At 40.9% G+C, this 21,573-nt stretch overlaps 1 protein-coding gene across 12 annotated transcripts in view; it reads right to left on the bottom strand.

Moving 5' to 3' along the window:
• Window positions 1–21,573, bottom strand: part of LOC147018531 (forkhead box protein P1-like) — a 227,106-nt gene that overhangs the window by 82,535 nt on the left and 122,998 nt on the right. For 10 of the 12 annotated variants that reach the window (XM_085898257.1, XM_085898261.1, XM_085898255.1 and 7 more), the window contains 2 exons: window positions 20,933–21,058; window positions 19,228–19,341 (listed from right to left, as the gene is read on the bottom strand). The exons of 1 other annotated variant lie outside the window; for it this stretch is intronic. In XM_085898257.1, the coding sequence (XP_085754383.1) occupies window positions 19,228–19,341; window positions 20,933–21,058 (240 nt within the window). The remainder of the gene's footprint in view (window positions 1–19,227; window positions 19,342–20,932; window positions 21,059–21,573) is intronic. One more of the 12 variants, XM_085898260.1, reaches the window with a different exon arrangement.

Genomic DNA, 21,573 nt, shown 5'->3' with positions numbered 1-21,573 from the left:
GTTGTGCATGCAACAGATACAGATATAATTATGCTGTGTATATATCACTTCTGCTGCTTGAACACATTGCAAGAACTCTGGATACAACGGCAGAATCAATACCTACCTATTCATGAGCTGGTAGAAGTGTTGAGCAGGAAGTACCAGAAAATCCTCTTGATGTCGCAGCTACACTTCTGTGCACATATGTGTTGTGTGGATGTGACACAGTGAGCTACCCATTCAGAAGGGGAAAAGAAGAGGTCAGGTCAGGTATGGGAGCATGTGCCAGAACAGCGCGTCGCTGCATCCACTTTCCGCCGGTACTCCAGGGGCCTCCATCTGGCCATCCCCCAGGCAGATGCCAGGCCCATCCCCATCTCCTTGAGATGATGGTCAACCTGCTGCAACCATGAGGCACGTGGTCAGCCCACTGGCCTCCTCCACTCATGAGACTCCCTCGCTGAGAGAATCTGGTGAGCAGGATCAGCGTCAGGAAAACGAGCCACATGTCCATACAGCCGCAGCTGACGCTCACGGACTATGCAGGTAACAAATCTCATCCGAGTCTCTCTCAGCAACCGCTCGTTGGACACAAAATCCGACCAGCGATAGCCAAGGATTCTTCGAAGAGACCTGGTACCAAAGGAATTAAGTCTCCGTCTCAGATCCTTGGTCAAAGTCCAAGTCTCGCACCCATAGAGCAAGACTGGAAGTACCAAGGACCTGAAGACTCGGACTTTCGTCCTCCCGCACAGGTACCGGCAGCGCCACACCCCATGATCCAGTGAATCCATGACTCCCCAGGCCCGACCCAGACGTCTATTGACCTCCGGCTCACAACCTGCGGAGACATGAATATCACTGCCAAGGTAAGTGAATCTATCCACGACCTCAACATCCTCACCACAAACAGACACAGACAGGACAGCAGCATCCAAGATGTCACCGAAAGCCTGGATCTTAGTTTTGACCCAAGAAATCCGTAATCCCAACGGCTCCGACTCCTCATTCAGCACCTCGAGGGCCCCCAAGAGGATGTCTAAAGTCTCCGCAAAGATGGCTGCATCATCTGCAAAATCAAGGTCTAAGATCTTCACATTGCCAAACGATGCACCGCAACTTGATCTCTCCGACATCCTCCCTAAAATCCAGTCCATACAAGTGCTGAAAAGTGTGGGGGCAAGTACACATCCCTGACGAACTCCAGTAACAACTGGAAAAAAGTCAGAGATGGTACCACCACACTTCACAGCACTCTCAGTACCAGAGTAGAGTTCAGACATCAGATCGATCAGTTTCGGTGGCACCCCACGAAGACCAAGAATCCTCCAGAGGACATCCCGATTCACTGAATCGAACGCTTTACAGAGATCAACATAGGCTGCAAGCAGCCCCTGCCAAAACTCTCGTCTGCGTTCGGTGAGGACACGAAGTGCAAGGATACGGTAAATCGTTGACCTCTTTGGTGTAAAGCCTGACTGCTCTGGACGCTGGTGCTCAAGCAGATGGTGGCGAACCCTATCAAGAATTATCCGAGCAAAGACCTTGCCCGGCACTGAGAGCAGCGTCACCCCTCGGTAGTTGTTGCAGTCTTGGCGATCACCCTTCCCTTTCCAGAGAGGGACAACAAGGCCCCTCTTCCAGTCAGTTGGGATGATGCCTGTGTTCCTGTGAAAAGAAGAGCGGCACAGGTTTCTCTGGGACTGATAGGAAACCTTCCCCACCTTGTTGATTTTGGAAGAGATAGTGAAATGGCAGCAACAGAATGTGTCATTGATGAGGCCAGAGTATACTGGACTGCTCTGCATGGCCAAAAAGGGTTCAGCTGTTTGGATACCCTCAGGCAGCATATGTTTGTCTCTTCAAAATTAGACCTTAGGTCACTGCCAGCAACAGAAGATGCGTTTTACTTCCTTGTTTTAAGAGCATTGTATCAATTGCTTCTGTATAGACGTGCACATCTCAGTGACCGAGCACTTCCCCCAGCCACAACATTTGGCAGAACCCTTATCAATGGAAAACTGGTCCCAATTCTCATGTCTAAGCCAGCCAAGCCAAACATAGACAAAACGGTGTCTTGCATGTGCAAATTATCCAAATGTCTGAAACGATGTTCATGCAAAAAGGCTGCTGTGCCTTGCTGAGTGACATGCATATGCCTTGGTCAGAGAGGTTCATGTGGTGGAGTTGTTTCAGAGAGTGACTCTTCCTCTGAAGAGGATGTTTCATGTCACAATATTGTGTTAATCCATTTCTAATTTTATCTTCCTTAAAACCATGGCATGTAAAAGTATGTTCTTGTTCCTGACCCCATTGATAGTCAAGCATTTCTGAGTTGCATAAATCTTTTGTTGTTTGACATATAACCTTGTCAATTGTAGGTAGGTTAAATCTACACCAATTGTGATATAGGAAATGAACTCCTCTTTAATATGAGGGGTCATTTGTGTATATAGGTTTAGTGGTTATGATTTTAGGACAATATGAATTACCCCTACCCCCATCCTACATCTTCGCTTTTGCCAACATTTTGTTATCAGAGGGGGCTCGCAAAAGTGTTGACTGTGTTGTTGCGCAAGAGTTTCACCATTGCCAACATTGGTTTTCATATACTCAAAGGGTGTCTCTTTATGAAAATCAACACAAAAATTTTATAGCAGACCGGGCAATTTTTTTTTAATTTTGATCGGTTGGCTCCCGGACTATTATTTGCGATACAGATAGGACAATGGGGAGTTAAACAATACCAACAATTCACAACTATGACATTGAGCAATCTGATCTGAACAAAAGAATGATACAGTAAGTACCTATTTGATTGTGTAAAATGTCCAGTCAATGGGATGGTTGAGCCTGCTTCTTGCTCACAAGCAGGTCGATGTCAGGCTTTGTTTTGGATAAAGCGCACCGAACATCATGTTCAACATCCAGTAGGGATCTTTGTTTTGTTTTTAGAATAACGACTGACGAGAACCCAGCTTCACACAGCCATGTAGATGGGAATACTATGAGCAAATGAACAGCCAGGGCAGCTAGCTTAGGGTAAGACCCCAACATTCCACACCAGAAGTCTGCAAGATTCATCTCGTCAAACTGATCTCGGGCTGTGGAGTCGTTCTGGAGATCAATCAAGCTTTCCTGCAGTCCTGTTCCAGGTGGCAAATCCAATGCATTCATGCGAAATGGGTTGCGAATCATTTTCAGATCCAGTTCCTTGAGATCCGGAAAATAGGAATTTGATTCTTCATCCAAATAAGCGAGGTGATCTTTTACCAGTTGTATGAACTCCCTTTGGGGGATTCTTTTCACGCTTCTGAAGAATATCGGCCGTGCAAGAAAACATGACCACCACTCCCGCTTCGACATTCGTCTTCCACAGATGGAGTTTTTCCTGAAATCCCTTGACCTTGTCTACGAAGTGATGATAGTTGCGCCAGTCCCCTGAAGAGACTTGTTCAGGGCGTTTAACTGAGAGAAAATGTCGACCAAATAAGCCAGGTGCAATGCCCAGTCGGGGTCGTTCAAAGCAGCGACGAAATCGACAGTCTTTGGTTTTCCATCGTTTTTGAAGAATTCGCGAAGCGAAGCTCACAGTCCAAACACGCGTTCCGCCATATTTCCACGGGATAACCATCTCACCTCAGTGTGGAATAAGAGAACTTTATGGTCGGAGTCGAAATCCTCGCAAAGTTTCTTGAAAAGTCGCGAATTGAGAGCCTGGGATTTCACATGGTCCACAATTTTGATCATGGTTGAGAGAACGTCAGTCAATGGCTTGGGGAGCGGCTTGGCTGCGAGTGCGTGGCAGTGGATCGTACAGTGTAGGCCACGCACTTCAGGAGCAACTGCCTTCACAAGCGTTTGGAAACCTGATCTGCACCCCAACATAGCTGGAGCACCATCTGTAGTACAGCCTTTCAGATCAACCCATGACAGCCCAACTTGATCAAAGACGGAAGACACCTCTTCGAAAATGTCCTTTGCTTTCGTTGTGGTTTTAAGCGGGCGGCAAAATAGTATTTCATCCTTGAACTTGGCTTTATGCACGTACCGAACGAACGCTAACAGTTGGGCACAATTTGCTACGTCAGTTGACTCATCCAATTGCATAGAAAATCCGCATGGAGATGCCTTGATTTCTGCCACTACCTGGTCACGAATACTGGTTGACATTTCTTCAATGTGCCTCTGAACTGTGTTGTTTGACAACGAAAGAGGATTGAGCTTCTTGGCGCTTTGTTCTCCCAGCATGAGACGTACGATATCCTTTGTGGCGGGAAGGATGAGGCTTTCACCGACGGTGTGCGGTTTTTTCTGTTCTGCAATTCGCAGTGTAACTAAGTGGGATGCCTTTACGGCTGCCGTGGACTGCTGTTGAAAACTGCCGCTGCCGTCGAAGCATGCTCCTTTCATGGCATTTTCCTTCCGACGAAAAAAATCATGGTCCTTGTCGCTGTGTTCAGGATGAACAGAATCAAAATGGCGCTTCAACAGACTTGGCTTCATAGATTGATTGCCGAGAACTTTTCCACAAATCACACACTGTAGAGCTTCTAATTCACCTTTTTGGATGGAAGTGAAGCCTAACTTGAGATAACTCTCCGAATATTTTTGCATTGACATGATGCTGGTGAACGATAACGGTAACAATAATCCGGGCAATAAGCAATGATGACAGTGTGGTGTGTGGAGACAAAACGAATAATAAGACTTGTGCACAATGGCCAATAACAAACAGCTGTCAGTGTACAGCCGCTTTCGATATAAATTTAATTATTGTGCACAAGCTGCATGAGAGAGAAGGAAAATAAAAACTGCGTTTAAAAAAAAAAAGCACGCTGCCGCGTACCACCGGGACAGTCCAAATGCACCACCTGTGGTACACGTACCACAGGTTGGGAACCCCTGCTCTAAAGGAATAGGCTTGAGATAAATATTGGTCGCGGTCTTGCACCTCTCGAGCTTCCAGCATCACGTGGGATTTGTTTGCTCGGCCAAAGGTAAGATTTGTCCTGTGATTGCCGTTGGCATGCCACTCGCCTGGTGCACGCAGAGATTTCAATCTGTAATGCGACATTGGAAATGAGAATCTGCCGCATCCAATGTCGCATTACTCTCTGCGGTGGTGGACCGACCTGGTCACTCAGTGACCCATCGGATTCTAACCTGGGCAACCGGGTTAGACCAGTGGACCATTTGTATATACACGTAAAATCTCACAATGTAATGACTCCAATGCAGTCTTTGGTCTTCCGTTTGATTGCATTGTCGAATTCCCTTTACCTTTTATAACTACCTAATTACTCTTACCAGAGGACAGGGTATTGCATTTGGGTCTGTTTCTCTGTCTGTCTGTCTTTGTTTGTCTTTTTGTTTGTCCACAAAGAACATGAATGTTTTTTTCTGCAACCACTTGTCGGACTGACACAAAATTTTCACAATAGGAGCGACGACTCATGTAGAATGTGTAATTGTTTTTAAATGTCATGGGTGCCTTCGTTATGACGTCATAATTGCATACATAGAATGCTACATCTGATCAGTCTGAAAATTTTTTGAGGGTCATCTCGGGATAAATTGGTCCACAGAAAAAAAATTGATGATGTCATCTGTCATGTGGTTCGGCAGCCATATTTAGAAAAGAAAAAAAACCTTTCTCTGAAATGGCTGAACAGATCGAAGTGAAACTTTACAGGTATGACCACCTATCCACGAGGAACAAAATGTTCACATATATGATGTTATAGGTCACATGGTTTGGCAGTCATATGGGATTTACCCTAAACCCAAAAAATAATCTTCTTCAGAACAGCTGGACAGATCGAGGGGAAACTTCACAAGCATGTTCCCCGAGCCTTGGGGATACCAGGGTATTCAAGAATAATTGATAGGTCACATGGTCTGGCAGCCACATTTGATTGAACGAAAATCTTAATAAATTATTTCTGTTGAACCGCTTCATCGAACGATGTGAAACTTCACAATTATGATCTAGTAGTGATGAGGAATATCGGTTTTAAATTTAAAACTCATCAGACACATGGTGTGGCACCCATGGTTATTTAATTTTTTTTGAACTGGGTTCTTTTTGGTTTTTATTGTTTTTAAAAATAAGACTCACTTGGCTGTGCCTGGATGAGTTTGAAGGTAGAGGAGTAGCAGCTGAAACCCATATCCTATCCAGGTTCTTCCTGATAACTTCATCTTCGCTTTTTGCTTGTTTGGGTTCCTTCTGATGACTCCAATGCAGGACTGCATCTATTTGGTCTTCCATTTGATTTGAATTAAATTTGTTTTAATCCCATTCTAAATTCAATTGAATAATAATAAAAAACGTCATGGGTGAGGGTCAGGTGTCCGATGAAAGCGGGGTTGCATCAAAGCGGGACGTCTTGGTACCTGGTAATCATTGCCAGCAGTTATAAAGGGGCAGTTGTAATTATGTCTCTTATTAATTATGTAACACACCAGTACACAAATACCACACAAAATAAACCACATAAAATAAGTCTGAGCGAGGGTCTGCAATCTCTGATTGCTCTTTTTCTTGTTTCCTTTTGAAATTATCCACACTCTTTACTTTTAAAGTTAAAGGCAAACTGTTCCATAAACTAAGCTTTTTTCTTTTTTCATTTTCTTTTTGTTAAAAATGTTTTTCCTCTTGCTCTTGTCCTTATTAACATTGTTACGACACATATTTTTCTCCTCATTTGTTTCAATTGTCATTTTTCTCCTGCCTTCTCTGATAATTCTCAATATTTTTACCTTTGCCACTGAAGGTGAAGGAGGTTATGTTTTCACCCCTTTCTGTCTGTTTGTGTACAGGATATTTCAAAAAGTTGTGCACAGGATATCCCATTCCAGGCAGGAGGTATGCGCTTTACCGAGTGCCCTTCTAGTTTTAAACTGTAATTAGTGACCAGGTAACACCTTTTTTTCATCAAAAACGCTCTTAATAAAGGTAATTGAAACTTCTAGAGCATATAAATGCATACACATTATTTTGAATGTTGAAATGTTCTGTCTGAGAGAAATCACATTACCTGGTAGCCAGGATCAAGTGACTCAGGCCTCCAGATAATTAACCTTATATTGATAAATGCCTGCGAGAAAACCACGAGAAAACCACAGGAATTTATAAACGGAACCTTTAAAAAGCATAGAATCCTATGTGATGGAGATGATTTGTTCTCCTTACATCTATTTATCTATGATAATTGATCAAACCAAAATGTACATTGTAACTGTCCCTGAAACAAACTGTGGAATGAAGTAATGTGTCAATGTAGATTTGAAGAACATGCCACTGGGTGGATTAGAGTAACGTACCATATAGGGTGAACAGGATTTATGTGCCATGGGTGTGTGGGACAAACATGAAGCAGTATGGATTGGAACAACATTTCAAGGGATGGATTCCTGGATAAATTGTTCGCTGTTTGTAAAAAGATTATTCAAGACATGTGGATATAACCCATAAGTTTCAGGCCAAATGGTCTCTTCCTGTGTCTAAGCTCACCTTATAATTATTTAATATTATGTCTGCAGTTGCAGATTTGCAAGGGTGAGTATTAGAAGCTATTGTTCATTGAAGCAATAGGATATATTTATTATAGGAGAGGTGTATCAAAAAACATTATCAAAGTTTTTGTGTTGACATTCATGTCAGAATAATAAACATTAAAAAATAAACTAACGATATATAAGCACACACCACAGCCCTCCCTCCCACCCTCAGCTTTGTGTTTGGTAACTCTCTGTATAATCTTGAAATGAGTCGACACTTGAATCTCATGGATTAAGTCTCGAGTTGAATCACAGAAAATGTGATGCCTCTGAATGGAGTTCGAGTCACTGCTCCAAATAAAACAAGCACAATTTAATAACTCACTCAGAGGAACCATATTTAGCAACGGAAGTTCATTATGTTTTGTGGTTGCTCAGTGTGCAGCCAGATTGCAAAACTTAAAAAATACAAAACATCCACAGATCGATAGATCCATGTTTTGTACAAATATTATAACTGTGATGTAATTTTTTTTTTTAATTTGCTCAATATAAAAAGAAAGATTTTTTTTGTTCCAGATATGATTTATTTGGCTGAACTGTTGCTAAGTTCTATTGGAAGGTTCCCCTCCATCTCCACACCATTCCATCCGTAATATTTATTTTCTATTAATAATGCCAAAGGCTTTTGGAGGTGTGTGTGTGTGTGTGTGTGTGTGTGTGTGTGTGTGTGTGTGTGTGTGTGTGTGTGTGTGTGTGTGTGTATATTTCACGGAAGATAACTTGTCTGAAAGGATTGTGCAGAGGTAGTGTGCTTGACTCTGAGCTGTGTCTACCCTGGGTTCGATTTTTCGCCTGACTTTAAGCGATAAGCTGTCATCCTGGTTTTCACAGGCATGTTGTTGCATCAATGAGTGCACCATCTCTTGGATGGATGTTAAGCTGGGTAAACGTCTGCTTGTATTAGTTGGGGGATGTTTATGATTGCATGGTGTTTTTAAACAAAAGGTAAGAGATTTATTTCCAGCACAATGGCCAAATTCCAAATTCATGCCTCCTTCTTCGCCAACCCACAGTTGGCAAGTGTGAAAATCGTATGCCAAATACTCCTCAGCAAGAGTTGTGGGAGGCTTTTGTCCTGCAGTGGACTGAACACTGGAAGAACTAGAACAGCACTTGGGAGAGCACGTACCTCCACCAGGCTGAACGGTTTACGTTTTGTTTACCATTGATAGGCTGGATCTGGATCTTCACCAAATTATAATCAGCTTGTTCTCATCGCATACCTAACTCATCCACCAAGCTTTGTCATAACTCGTCCACAATCTTTTGAAATATTGTACTATATCGTTATTTGGCCCAATCTCTCAATTGTGAAGAATCACTTTTAAAAGTCCAGTATCCGTATCCGCAACCAAATTCAGATCCTCAACAAAATTGAACCAATTCTTCCTTGTCACACACCAAGCTGTCCAACAAGTTTTGGCCGAATCTGTCCATAACGTTTTGAAATTTCGTGCTACTAGCGTGGATCGGCTCACTGCGCTCACATCTCCACATGTCGTTGCAGAGATTGATCTCACAGATTTGCTGTGTTGGTATGATTTACACCAATCATAATAAAAAAACATTTATTTTCTACAAATATATTTGTAATGTTGGTGATATATTTATTTGAAATTTATTTGTGATATAAGTCGGTCCAAGTGGTCAAGGGTCTAAGCTGTCTGATCGGTATGGGGGTATAAGGGGTCTAAAGGGTCTTGTTGGGTCTTTGGTGACTTTTGGGTCCTCGGGGACTTTTGGGTCCTCAGGATCTTTTGAGTCTTTCGGGTCTTTGGGAATTAACGTTCAAACAGGACGTGATTAATAGGCACACAATGCCTACAGAAAGTCTACACTCCCTTTCAAAATTTTCACCTTTTATTACTTTATAGCCTGGAATTAAATCAGACTTTTTCCACCTTTATTTACACATCGTAACCCACAAACTGTATCAGTGCTCTTATCTGGGGGTGTAAGGTAAGGCTTGCACTGGTATGGTTTGCCAGAGGACCTGGGCTCGATTCCCAGTCTAGGCCTATAATATTTCCACATATATTTATGATGAAATTTCAGGAAATTAATAAAAAATACAAAACTAGAATATCTTGGTTGGATAAGAGTCCACCCCCTGCTTTGACAGCAAATACAGCTGTGAGTCTGTTGGGATAGGTCTCTCCCAACATCACACACCTTGATTGGGCAATATTTGCCCATTCTTCTGTACAAAACTGTTCAACTGTTCAAGCTCAGTCAAGTTGCATGGGGAGCATTGATGGGCAGCAATCTTCAAGTCAGGCCACAGATTTTCGATTGGATTTAGGTCAGGGTTCTAACCGGGCCACTCAAGGACATTTATCTGCTTGTTCCTCAGCCACTCAAGTGTAGATTTGGCTGCATGCTTCAGGTCATTGTCATGCTGAAAGGTGAACTTCCCTCCCAATTTCAGCTTTCTTGCAGAGGACAGAAGGTTTTCCTCGAGGATTTTTCTGTATTTTGCTCCATCCATTTTGCCTTCTACCCTGACAAGTGCCCCAGTCGCTGCTGATGAGAACACATCCCCATAACATGATGTTGCCACCACGATGCTTCACAGTAGGGGTGGTGTTCATTGGGTGTTGTGCCATGTTGGGTTTGACCAAATGTACCGTTTTGTATTTAGCCAAAAAAGTTCCATTTTGGTTTTGTCAGACCACAAAACTTTTTACCACATGGCTTCAGAATCTGTTTTCCCCCTGCTCTGTCTGCCATATGTCCCCCACCCCTCCCCATATTTCCACATGGCGCTCAAGGTCCGCCAGTAACCCCCTTCTGATAAAACTACCAAAATCAAGAATCACTGCTCACCTTCACTCTTTCCTTCCTCTTTTTTCCTCACCTTTGGAACGAACTCACACACTCTCTTCAATCCCACTCTTAGCTCCAGGTCTTCATAACAGATGTTCACCACCACCTCTTATCTTCCCCCATCCAAAACCACGATCTTTTGTACCCCCCATTAATCCACCCCAAACCCACCTCCTTCAAAATCCCCTGCTTTCCTTCCTGAAATTCCTTGTCGTGTCCATCTTGTTTATCCCGTGTACCCACCTCATCCCTCTCCCTTCCACAGATCTTCTCGTGTCTCTGTTTTGTCCTTCCCTCTCCCACCCTTCTTGTCTCCTGCTCCCCTTGTTGTATGTTCTGTGTGTTAGCTCTCATACGAGCCTTGACATTGTACACAAAAAAATATATTAAAAAATAAAAAAAAACGATTGCACAAAATGTCAAAAAAACGCGATCATTTTTCATTCTAAATTATATGCAAACGCATAACGGAAAATGCCTTCACCCAGCATCGAGTGCTAACCATCATGGCGTCCGGCAGCTACACCGCGCTCTGTGTGTTGTGAATGGCAATGAGCACCCTATTTCTTTTCAGTTCAGTGATGGTAATCCACATAGTGGATTGAGAGAAAAGCCATGATTGAGGGAGGGGGGGGATGGGGTAGAATATACCATAAACCAAATTAAATAACATAGGTGGATTTAATCCATACCAAAATAACAAAATATGTGAAACATTAAGCATTATATTACTTACAAAAAAATTTGCATAAACAAGAAAAATGTAAAAACAGAGGGAGGAAATCTCAAAAAATAACCAAAGGTGGGAATGACACCACATTACGATGCCACAAAAAGACACCACAATCCTCTTATGGATTACCATCATGACATCTTTTGACATTTTACTTTTGTTGCGGGATTGTGACGGATGATGAAGAAGAATAATAAGAATAAGAAGATGATGAATAACAATGAAGAATGACACTACATTATGATGTCACACTATGACACAACAATCCTCTTCTGGTTTAGCATCACGATATCTTTTGATGTTGTTCCATCATCATCCCACAACGAAAGTAAAATGTCAAAAGATGCTACTAAGATGTCGTGATGCTGAGCCACTAAGAGGATTGTTGTGTCGTGACATAATTCCTACCTTGTTTGGTTGTTTTTTTTTTGAGATTTCATCACCCTATGTCTTTACATTTTTCTTGAAATGTTTTTTTTCTTTTTCTTGTGCATGTTGTATTGCATGTATATTTGCAAGTTGTCACACAATTCAGCGGAAGCTGCGAAGTGATAATAAAAGTGAACTGAACTGAACTGTATCATGTAGCGCCACTGCAGGTGGGAGAGGGTATTACAAGTCCCCACCCTTTGCAGCACAGTGTTCCTGTCCCCACGTTTTCCAGTGCAGTGAGAGGTGTTTTGAATTACAAGCAGAAGGTATGTTTTTGCTTCATGCTAACCCTGGTTATTATTTTTTTTTAATTGCTTTTTGGGAGTGATTGAGGCAGCTGTCAGTTGCCTATACACTGCCCAAATAAAGGCATGCGTCAGAAGAATATGTTGCATGCTTGGAACAAGATCATCTGTAGGGCGGGTACACTGCTCGTACTGTTTATTTCATTAATAAGTTACAGGAGCCATTGAAATGGTGCAATTCACTTCACACCTCACATTTCACATGCACATTTAGAATATACTACAACGACTGTATGTGAAATGATGTACATAATGTAATAGATCTACAAACCTTTTCCCCCTTTTCCCTCTCCTTTGTATCCTCATTTTTATCCATGTGTCTTCAATGATTACCGAAGATTTGTACCTGGGACGTAAATTATTTAAGCTTCCTTTTTATTAAGTTCTTCCCCATGATAATAATGTACGAAATAAACTGTGTAGCGATTTGTTTTTGTGTAATACTTGTTGGGATCATACTCTTTTTGGGGCTTTTACTTCACCGTATAATAAGAATACATTTTTTTTTTTACTGTAATTGCTTGAAATGTGGAAATAAACAAAACTTGAAACCTGAACACCTTGTCGAATGGCAGAGCCCCACACAAGCATGGCATGGCAGCTACCAACTACTTCACAGATTCCACGAGTTGTACATATGCATATTTGGAATGACTAAATGATCTCACTACAACGTAGACATTCTTTGATAGTTATTATTTTCAAGACCAAAGGAAGCACGTTGGAATGCGGAAACCATTGCAGTATCTCATTGCTTGGCCATTGCAGGTAAAAATCTGGCAAAATCATCCAAAAGAGAATCGTTGACAATTTGCTTGATAGTGCTAATCTGAGTCCCAAGGTGGCTTCCGGAATAGACATAGCACTATCGACATGGTATTTGCTGCTCATCCGCTGCAAAAAAGTGCATTGAGCAAAATATCTGACTTCATGCTGTGTTTGTAGATCGGACCAAATCATTCAGTTTTGTGGACAGGGGTGTGCTCTCGAAGATTCTGGCCAGGTATGGGTGTCCTACAAAGCTTGCATACATTATTCAACAATACATGATGGAATGTCCAGTCGAGTATGTGCGGACAACAAGTTTTCTGAATATTTTCACATTACAATTGGAGTGAAGCAAGGCTGTGTGATTGGCCAACCCTCTGTTTTATTCTTCCCAGTCATGCTAAATGAAGCACTGTCAGAAAATCAAAATGGCATATACATTAAAGTTAGAATTGATGGTGGACTTTTCAACCTCTGAAGATTGTGCACACCAATTAAAAACCAACATATGCTGATATGAGACCTACATACTATTCACAGGTAACTGTGATTTGTTTGAACACACCGAGGAAGACCAGCAATCACTGATAGACAGTTTTGCTTGAGCTGCCAAAAAACTTCAGACTCACAATCAGCATTAAAAAGACAGAAGTTCGCTACCAGTATCCTGCTGGTAGCATCCACATAGGCCTGGTCATCACCAAAGAAGGTGAAGTACTGAAGCCAACTAATTCCTCAATCATATATCTTGGTGATATTTTCAAATGATGTTCAACTTGACAGAAATAGCAAATCGGATTTCCAAGGCCAACCAATCCTTTGGTTGACAAAGTTAATGAACATGGCAGAACCACAACATACATTTGGCTCCAAAGATTTTACTGCACAATGCAATCGTGGTTAAGGCACTTTTGTCACGGTGTGAAACATGGACACTCCATCGTCACCATGTGAAAAGATTAAGCAGTTTCATCAGCACAGCTTGAAGACTAAGCCTGGTGATGGCTAAACACGGTTAGGGTGGCTGGATTAAGATCTTAGGGTCTTGAGCTGAAGCCTCCACCCGTTGAATTAACACCAGGCGGGTTGACTCAACCTGTCATCCTTCTGAGGTTGGAAAAATGAGTAACACTTGCTGCTGCTGGTAACAAGGTGCATTGCATCAGCAGCACAGCCGTGCCCCCAGAAAATTATGCAGCCAAGCAGCCACAGGCTGCAGACGAATAAATAAACAAGCAGTCATAGACTGGTACTTACGAAATCATCAACTTGACCTCTGACCTTGTCTAATAAAAGCATGAATTAGTCAGAAGCCCAAGGGGAGCTTGAATTCTGAATTAATTGTGGTCTACGATTTTTCACTGTGGTTTGCAGATAATGAGTCCAAGACAAAAACTAGATTTCTTATAAAAATTCCATTTTTTTGTTTTTATTTTTAAAAAAGTGATTCAGTACCAGCAGGATATGCCAGATAATAGGTGTATTACTTTTCAGAAGAATCTGATAAAAGACTTATTATTTATTATATATATATCAGTTATTCATCGCTGTTCCAGAATTTCGACAACCAAGTTTTAAGCGTCCTGAGCGATCGCAAAAACCGAAGACAAAATTAAAATCGAAGTTAAAACGAACTCGTAACATCAAGCGAAGCAAAAATCTCCATTTCTCCATGCAAAACCTTAATGTAACTCAACGACGCGTCTGCTCGAGCGCACTACATCATGGGACGACCCGTGACGCGTCGAGTGAAATATTTTTTATACAATCTTAAAACGTCTCCAAAACATCCGATTTTTACCAGAATTTCGACAACCGAGTTTTAAGCGTCCTAAGCGATCGCAAAACACGAAGACAAAATTAAAATCTAAGTTAAAACGAACTCGTAACGTTGAGCGAAGCAAAAAAATCTCCATTTCTCCACGTGAATTTACGGAATTATGTTTGACCTCACTGTGACCTTGACCTTTGACCGATTTTGACCAAAATCTAATCAGCACTAGCCATCACCCTCCTGAATCACGTGGTGTAATTTGACATTGGTAGCTTCTTCCGTTCTCGAGTTATCGTGCCTACAAACAAACAAACAAACAAACAAACAAACAAACAGAAACGGAAGTCATCAATATACTTATGAAATCTTTAGATTTCGTAAGTAATAAAAAAGCTTGAGGACAATCTTCCACATGAAATAGTATGAGTATATAACAAATATGGAGGTGTTAACTCAAGCCAAGTATACATCAATGAAATGCCTGCTGAAAAGGGGACAGTTGCAATGGACCATTCATGTTGTCAGAATGAATGCAGATGAAAAAGGTGAACTTGCAACAGGGAAGAACAAAATTCCAATTGGAACAAGCTCAAATGAGCTAAGATCCTCGTCCTCTTAATGATGACGTCATAAAAACGAATATAACGTATTTGTGATGTATCAGGTTTGCGATAAATTATCCGTGCTAATGCCCGGCTTGATTCCCGCAAACAAAATTCAAACAGCTTGCCTCGTTTCGGAGATAATGGTATAGGCGATTTCCATTAGCGGCGATATTATGATGTCAACTTTTTTTCTAGGAAGAATTTCCAAAATCGGAGATGGATACTGCCTACGCGTGGGCTTTCTGCATATACATGGCAAGTTTCACGAAGATCCGATGAAAACTCTGGGTTGTGAAACAAAAAATGTCAAAAAATAGGAATGACGTCATAAAAATTGATATGACGTCATAGTGATGTATCATATGTGCGCTAATTCATCTCTGCTGATGCACTGTTCAATTCCCGTAAACAGAATTCAAAGAGCTTGCCGAGTTTCGGAGATAATTTTTTAGGCGATTTCCATGAGCGGAGATATTTTGACGTCATAACTTTTTTCTAGGAAGAATTTTCTAAATCGGAGATGGTTACTGTCTGTGCAGGGTACTTTTACATATATATGCCAAGTTTCAGGAAGTTTCGATGAAAACTGTAGGCTGTGAAACAAAAAAGTCCACAAGAACAAGATGAAGAACAACAACGTGAGTAAGACTACGAGATCCTCCACGAGGATCTAAAAAGATGGATAGGCCATCCATGCAAGCAATACAGTGATGCATTGTATTAAATGTATTAAATAAATAATGTATTAAATAAATATGATTAAATAATTGTATTAAATAAATGTATTAAATAAATGCAAGATTGAACAAAATGCTTGGGAAGATAATGCGCAAGACAGAAGCAAGTGGAGGATTTTAATTCGAAACGGAGCCACTATTTTTGAAGGTGCACGAGTGGAAGATCAGCTGCAAAAGCATCTCAGAAAGAAAAATCCAGACAGGGCAGTTGACATTGGGCTAATGTATGATGCATGTTGATGCTGGTGCAAGAATAATGCTGGGCTGTTCACCTACTCTCACATTCGTTGTAGAAGGCAAAACGACAACAAACCATCACCGATGGAAATTGTCTTGATAACCCATGATCGTATCATTAAAACGACAAAAATATAAGTGGATGTTATTCTTGAAATATGCACAAAATGCTCAGCAAATTTCACACAAGAAATTACGGTATGAATGTGAGAGTAGGCAACCAGTCCGACATTATTCAAAACGTGAAGGTCTGAAACGATTAATGCACATCATGTGCATGAGGAATTCTTAGCACAATACCTTTTGTTCAATAACTACTACATGGTAGGTTAGTGCATCGTTAAATAACGGTAACTGCCGTTGCGTGTTGCAATCGTGCATTTACAAGAGGGATTCAATGTTTTTCAACCAAACCACAAAGGAATGGTCTTCAGACAGTCAAACATCGTACAGATGATAGTCCTTTTCAATGTAGTTTCCAGCGATTGTAGTTTGCCTTTTTATATTTTTACAGTGGTGGGTGACATTGCTGATGCCATGGAAACAGCTCTTGTTTTTGGCTCCATAATCTTTTGATAAGATAAATACGTTTTGAACCTGAGATCCCAGCTTTATGGGGTACGTTAGCAGATGGGTACAATGGAACAGAACAAGCTCAGTTGATTCAACTGAAATCTTGTTTGTTATTCATTCACCAGGACAACAGAGCAGAACTATTTTCAACAAGCATGAAAATTGACATTGAGCCATGCCTTTCTGCCATCAGGTAGGAATCAATATAATGATTTGCAATTTCCAAGAGCCAGGATTATTGTAAAATGATTTCAGGATTATTTTTTCCTCTGTCTCCGAAGGTGGGTGAAGGCTATGTTTTCACCTCTGTCTGTCTATCTGTCCATTTGTTACTTGGCAAAATAATTTTGCCAAATATGTTGGCCTGTAGTGTCTGTTATGCCTGTTTGCTCGTCTTCTGTCTGTCTGTTTGTCACACGATATTTTTGTCCACAGTTTTGAAGAAATTGTTCAGAAATTATTTGTGCGTGTAGTTGACCAGCCAAGGACAGAAACACACATTTTCGGTCAGGATCCAGATACGGATCTGAGAATTTTTAAAGGGATTCTTCATCATTGAGTCCATCCACCCATTGGGACCATACTCTAAGCAGAGTGATGGTGCTGCCTAAGCAGTCTCCTTGGCTATTGGGCACAATCCTGGATGGGTCGCCACTCCGACACAGGACACCAGCAAGCTGGCACTCATTTTGCCCAACTCAGAAGGATTACAGGCAGAGTCAACTCCACCTGGTGTTAATTCAACATCCGAGTGGGATTTTAACTCAGGATCCTAGGATCCCAAGCCCACCACCCTAACTATTAAGCCAACACCAGGCATACACCATTGAGTGATAGGGCAAAAAACGAGATATAACATGATATCTCAAAAAAGTTATGGATGGATTCAGAAAAAAAATTGGTGGACAGGTTGGTTAGGTGACAAGGACGAACTGCTTAGGCTTTGGTGAAGATCCAGATCCGGATCTGGATATGAGAATTCTTTTCATGATTCTTCACCATTGAGAGATAGGGCCAAAAACAATATATTACATGATATCTCAAAAAGTTATAGACGGATTTGGACGAAACTTGTTGGACACATTGGGTATGTACGACTACTCACTACTACTCAGCAGACGCATCTGACACAGAATACCAGCAAGCTGGTACTCATTTTGCTGACCTCGGAAGGATGACAGGCAGAGTCCACCCCACTGGTATTAATTCAACAGCAGAGTATGATATGAACTCAAGATCCAAGGATCCCAAGCCCACTACCCTAACCATTAAGCCAACACCAGGCATACACCATTGAGTGATAGGACAAAAAACGAGATATAACATGATATCTCAAAAAAGTTATGGATGGATTCAGAAAAAAATTGGTGGACAGGTTGGTTAGGTGACAAGGACGAACTGCTTAGGCTTTGGTGAAGATCCAGATCCGGATCTGGATATGAGAATTCTTTTCATGATTCTTCACCATTGAGAGATAGGGCCAAAAACAATATATTACATGATATCTCAAAAAGTTATAGACGGATTTGGACGAAACTTGTTGGACACATTGGGTATGTACGACTACTCACTACTACTCAGCAGACGCATCTGACACAGAATACCAGCAAGCTGGTACTCATTTTGCTGACCTCGGAAGGATGACAGGCAGAGTCCACCCCACTGGTATTAATTCAACAGCAGAGTATGACATGAACTCAAGATCCAAGGATCCCAAGCCCACCACCCTAACCATTAAGCCAACACCAGGCATACACCATTGAGTGATAGGACAAAAAACGAGATATAACATGATATCTCAAAAAAGTTATGGATGGATTCAGAAAAAAATTGGTGGACAGGTTGGTTATGTGACAAGGACAAACTGATTAGACTTTAGTGAAGATCTGCATCCGGATACAAGAATTAAAATTTATAAAAAGTGATTCTTCACCATTGTGACATGGGACCAAAAACGATATGTGACATGATATTTCAAAAAGTTGTATGAGTTATGACAAAACTTGGTGGATGAGTTGGTTAGGTGACAAGAACAAGCCAGTTTGATTTTGGTTAAGATCCGAATCCAGATCCGGCCTATCAGTGGGATACAAAACATAAACTGTTCAGCCTGGTGGAGGTACGTACTCAACCAAGTGCCATTCTTATTTTTTTTTTCTGTAATGACTATATCATTTGAGTGATATTTTAAACATATAAATGAGCTTTTCTCAGGTGAAAAGAGACACTAAAAAGGTCACAGGAAGAATAAATAAACGAATTGTTACTCCAAAATGTTTCTCAAATCAACTGGTGATCTCCCCAGTAGGAAGAAACTAAAATCTGCCATTATGTGACAAAACTTGTAGTTCATTCAATCATTCATTACCAACAGCAAATATTTTTTCAAAGTTGCTGCATGACAGCTTGTTGACATTTTAATGAGTTGTCAATTTTAAAGGAGGGTATTGCTGAGGGCTTTATGTAATATAATTTTATTCTGTCCTATGAAATGATATTTAAATTACTCAAGCAATATCCACTTGGTTATTAATCATTGCCTCACTGAAAAAAACAGCTTTGTCCATGTGCCATGTAAATGCACCATGAAAACAGATTAAAATGGAAGTGCTATAAAAGAAAGGGTTTTATTGTTGATGAATACAACAATGATAATGTTTTGTGGTGATATGAACATCACACTGACCTCCACTAGTTTCTTGCTTGCCTGTTCTTGCTGCTGCAGAACTTGTATTCTCAACTGCTCCTGCTCTTGTTGTTGCTGCTGCTGCTGCTGTTGCTGCTTGTAGAGCTGCTGGAGCTGTTGGAATAAAAGAACACGAATACACCTGAATCCTTTGTCCATGTCCAAATTCATGAACAGCAGTTACCATAGGAAATCAGCAAAAACGTTATGTGGCTAAAGTCCTGCTAGTTAAGCTAATCAAATCAAAGCAGTTTTCCTTACTACTTTTAACTTTGTTTGGTGGAGCAAGGATGATATTTGAGAAAAAAACAAATGCACCTCTTGATCATAATGAGGGAAGGAAAGGAAAAAAAGAGTATCTGAAGGGAGTGAGTTAAATTTAGAGACTTGAACAGGAGATGACGGTTGGTGGATGGTGGTGGAAAACTCAAACAACTGAGATCAGATATTGAGATATTATTGGCAATGACAAGGCAGGTAGTTTTTAATGAGTAGGCACCATGGGAGTAAAATAATGAAGTAGTCAGCTGAATACAGAGGTGTGACATGGGGTGTGTGTACCTGCAGCATTTTGAGAATGGTTATAGAGGACTCGGCAGAACATTCATTACAAAGTGAAGATTACATTCACTGTTTAGGATTTCCTTTTTTTATTTTGATCATCATCATTCATCGTCTGTCTTTGTGCACTGGATGGTGATGCCATCATTTTTGAATAGTTATGTTTGACGATGTATGTAGATGCTGGTGTTGTGATGAGACATGAATATGTCAAGATGCTGCATACGCAACCAAAATACAAACATTTACATCATATAAATATGCAAATCCTATTTACAGTGTTTATTCTTTCAAAACTGCCAATCACAAAAACTGCCAATCAGAAATATAGCATTTAGCACAAAAAGACACCTTTTGATCGAAAAATCTTTGAATGTGTCGACAACCAGACCATCTTGCACATGAGCAAAAAATACAGTATATACTCTTGGAAAATTTAAATCTTTGAATAAGATTTGAAGTGAAGTCGAGTACCACAAAATCGATGGCTTTAAATTCCAATTTCAAGAGCTCAACTTTGGTTTGATAGTTCAACTGCAGATTAAAAAAAAAAAAAAAAAATCAGTGGTAGCTTGTTTGTGCCTCCCAACTATTATCTGGTGATTAGTTCAATCTCAGGTGGAGTTGAATCCGACTCGGTATTTCCATTCTGGTGTGGAGTCAGCAGGAGGTGTTATGCTCTAAAGCAAAGCAATAGTACTGCTTTTAAAATTGCATGAGGATTATAGTGGTTTTTCTATAATATGATGAAAATAATTTTTGCTATAACAACGATGAAAACAATGTAGAGTATTGATAATATTGTTTGCCATCTGTGACGGACAAAAAAAATTTTTTTTTTCAACAACGACAACTTATTGTATGGTCTAATCTCATGACTCCTCGAGCTGTAATGATTCATCGATAGCCAAAAGTGACCTTCTCGAATTTTTCCACTCGAAAGCAAACTTTGCAGGCTAATTAGTGACATGAATGCCACTTGAAAACCAGGAGCATTATCAACTGCGCACATAACACGAGTGTGTTTAAAACTCCACTCCACTGTTTAAACCCTTAAAGCATCTAACAGCCTATACATCAAATTCCCCACTTCAGTGTACCTATATGCTTGCACAGCACAAAAGCCTGCTGATCACTCCCTCACCTGCTGCAACCCGAGTGCCTGTTGCTGCTGCAGAAACGTCTGCAGCTGCTGTGTGGTAAGCAAAGGCTGCTGCAGAAACTGCTGAAGTTGCAGATGTGGACCAAGCATTGCCAATGAAACTGGAACCTAATAGAAGCAAAGAGGTTAAAGATGAGCAACAACAACAACAACAACAACAACAACAGCAGCAGCAGCAGCAGCAGCAGCAGCAGCAGGCTGTATAATGACTATCCAAGCAACTCATATGAGCAGGAGATATGAACAGACTGCACTGATCTTGCTTCAATAATATCGTCCAAGATCTCTGGTTATCCGACAATGCACAATCAAATAATCAACAATGGGTGAAATGTTCATACATGATTTTTGTTTTTATTACACAACTTTTGCTTGGTTCATATCAAACTCACCTCAAAGTGTTAGGGGGCATGAGGGTAGATTGTACCATCACATTACATATTGTAATTTGAGAAGTGTCTGTTTGTGTGTTTCTTTGTTTGTTTGACTTCTCTGCACTCCTGAACCGCTGGACAGAATGAGTTTTAAACTGCTGGTTGTACTTGCAGGGGTTGTGAGGGAAAGGGAAGAGAGTGCCCTGAAGGGTTTTATGTGGTACAATAGCAGATGGAGAGGAGCAAATG

Source organism: Eptatretus burgeri, chromosome 10 (genome assembly GCF_056783735.1).
Source record: "Eptatretus burgeri isolate ZD-2024b chromosome 10, Ebu_testis_v1, whole genome shotgun sequence".
Lineage (NCBI taxonomy): Eukaryota > Metazoa > Chordata > Myxini > Myxiniformes > Myxinidae > Eptatretus > Eptatretus burgeri.
The sequence above is the reverse complement of the archived record's forward strand: the minus strand, read 5'-3'. Positions and strand labels throughout refer to the sequence as shown.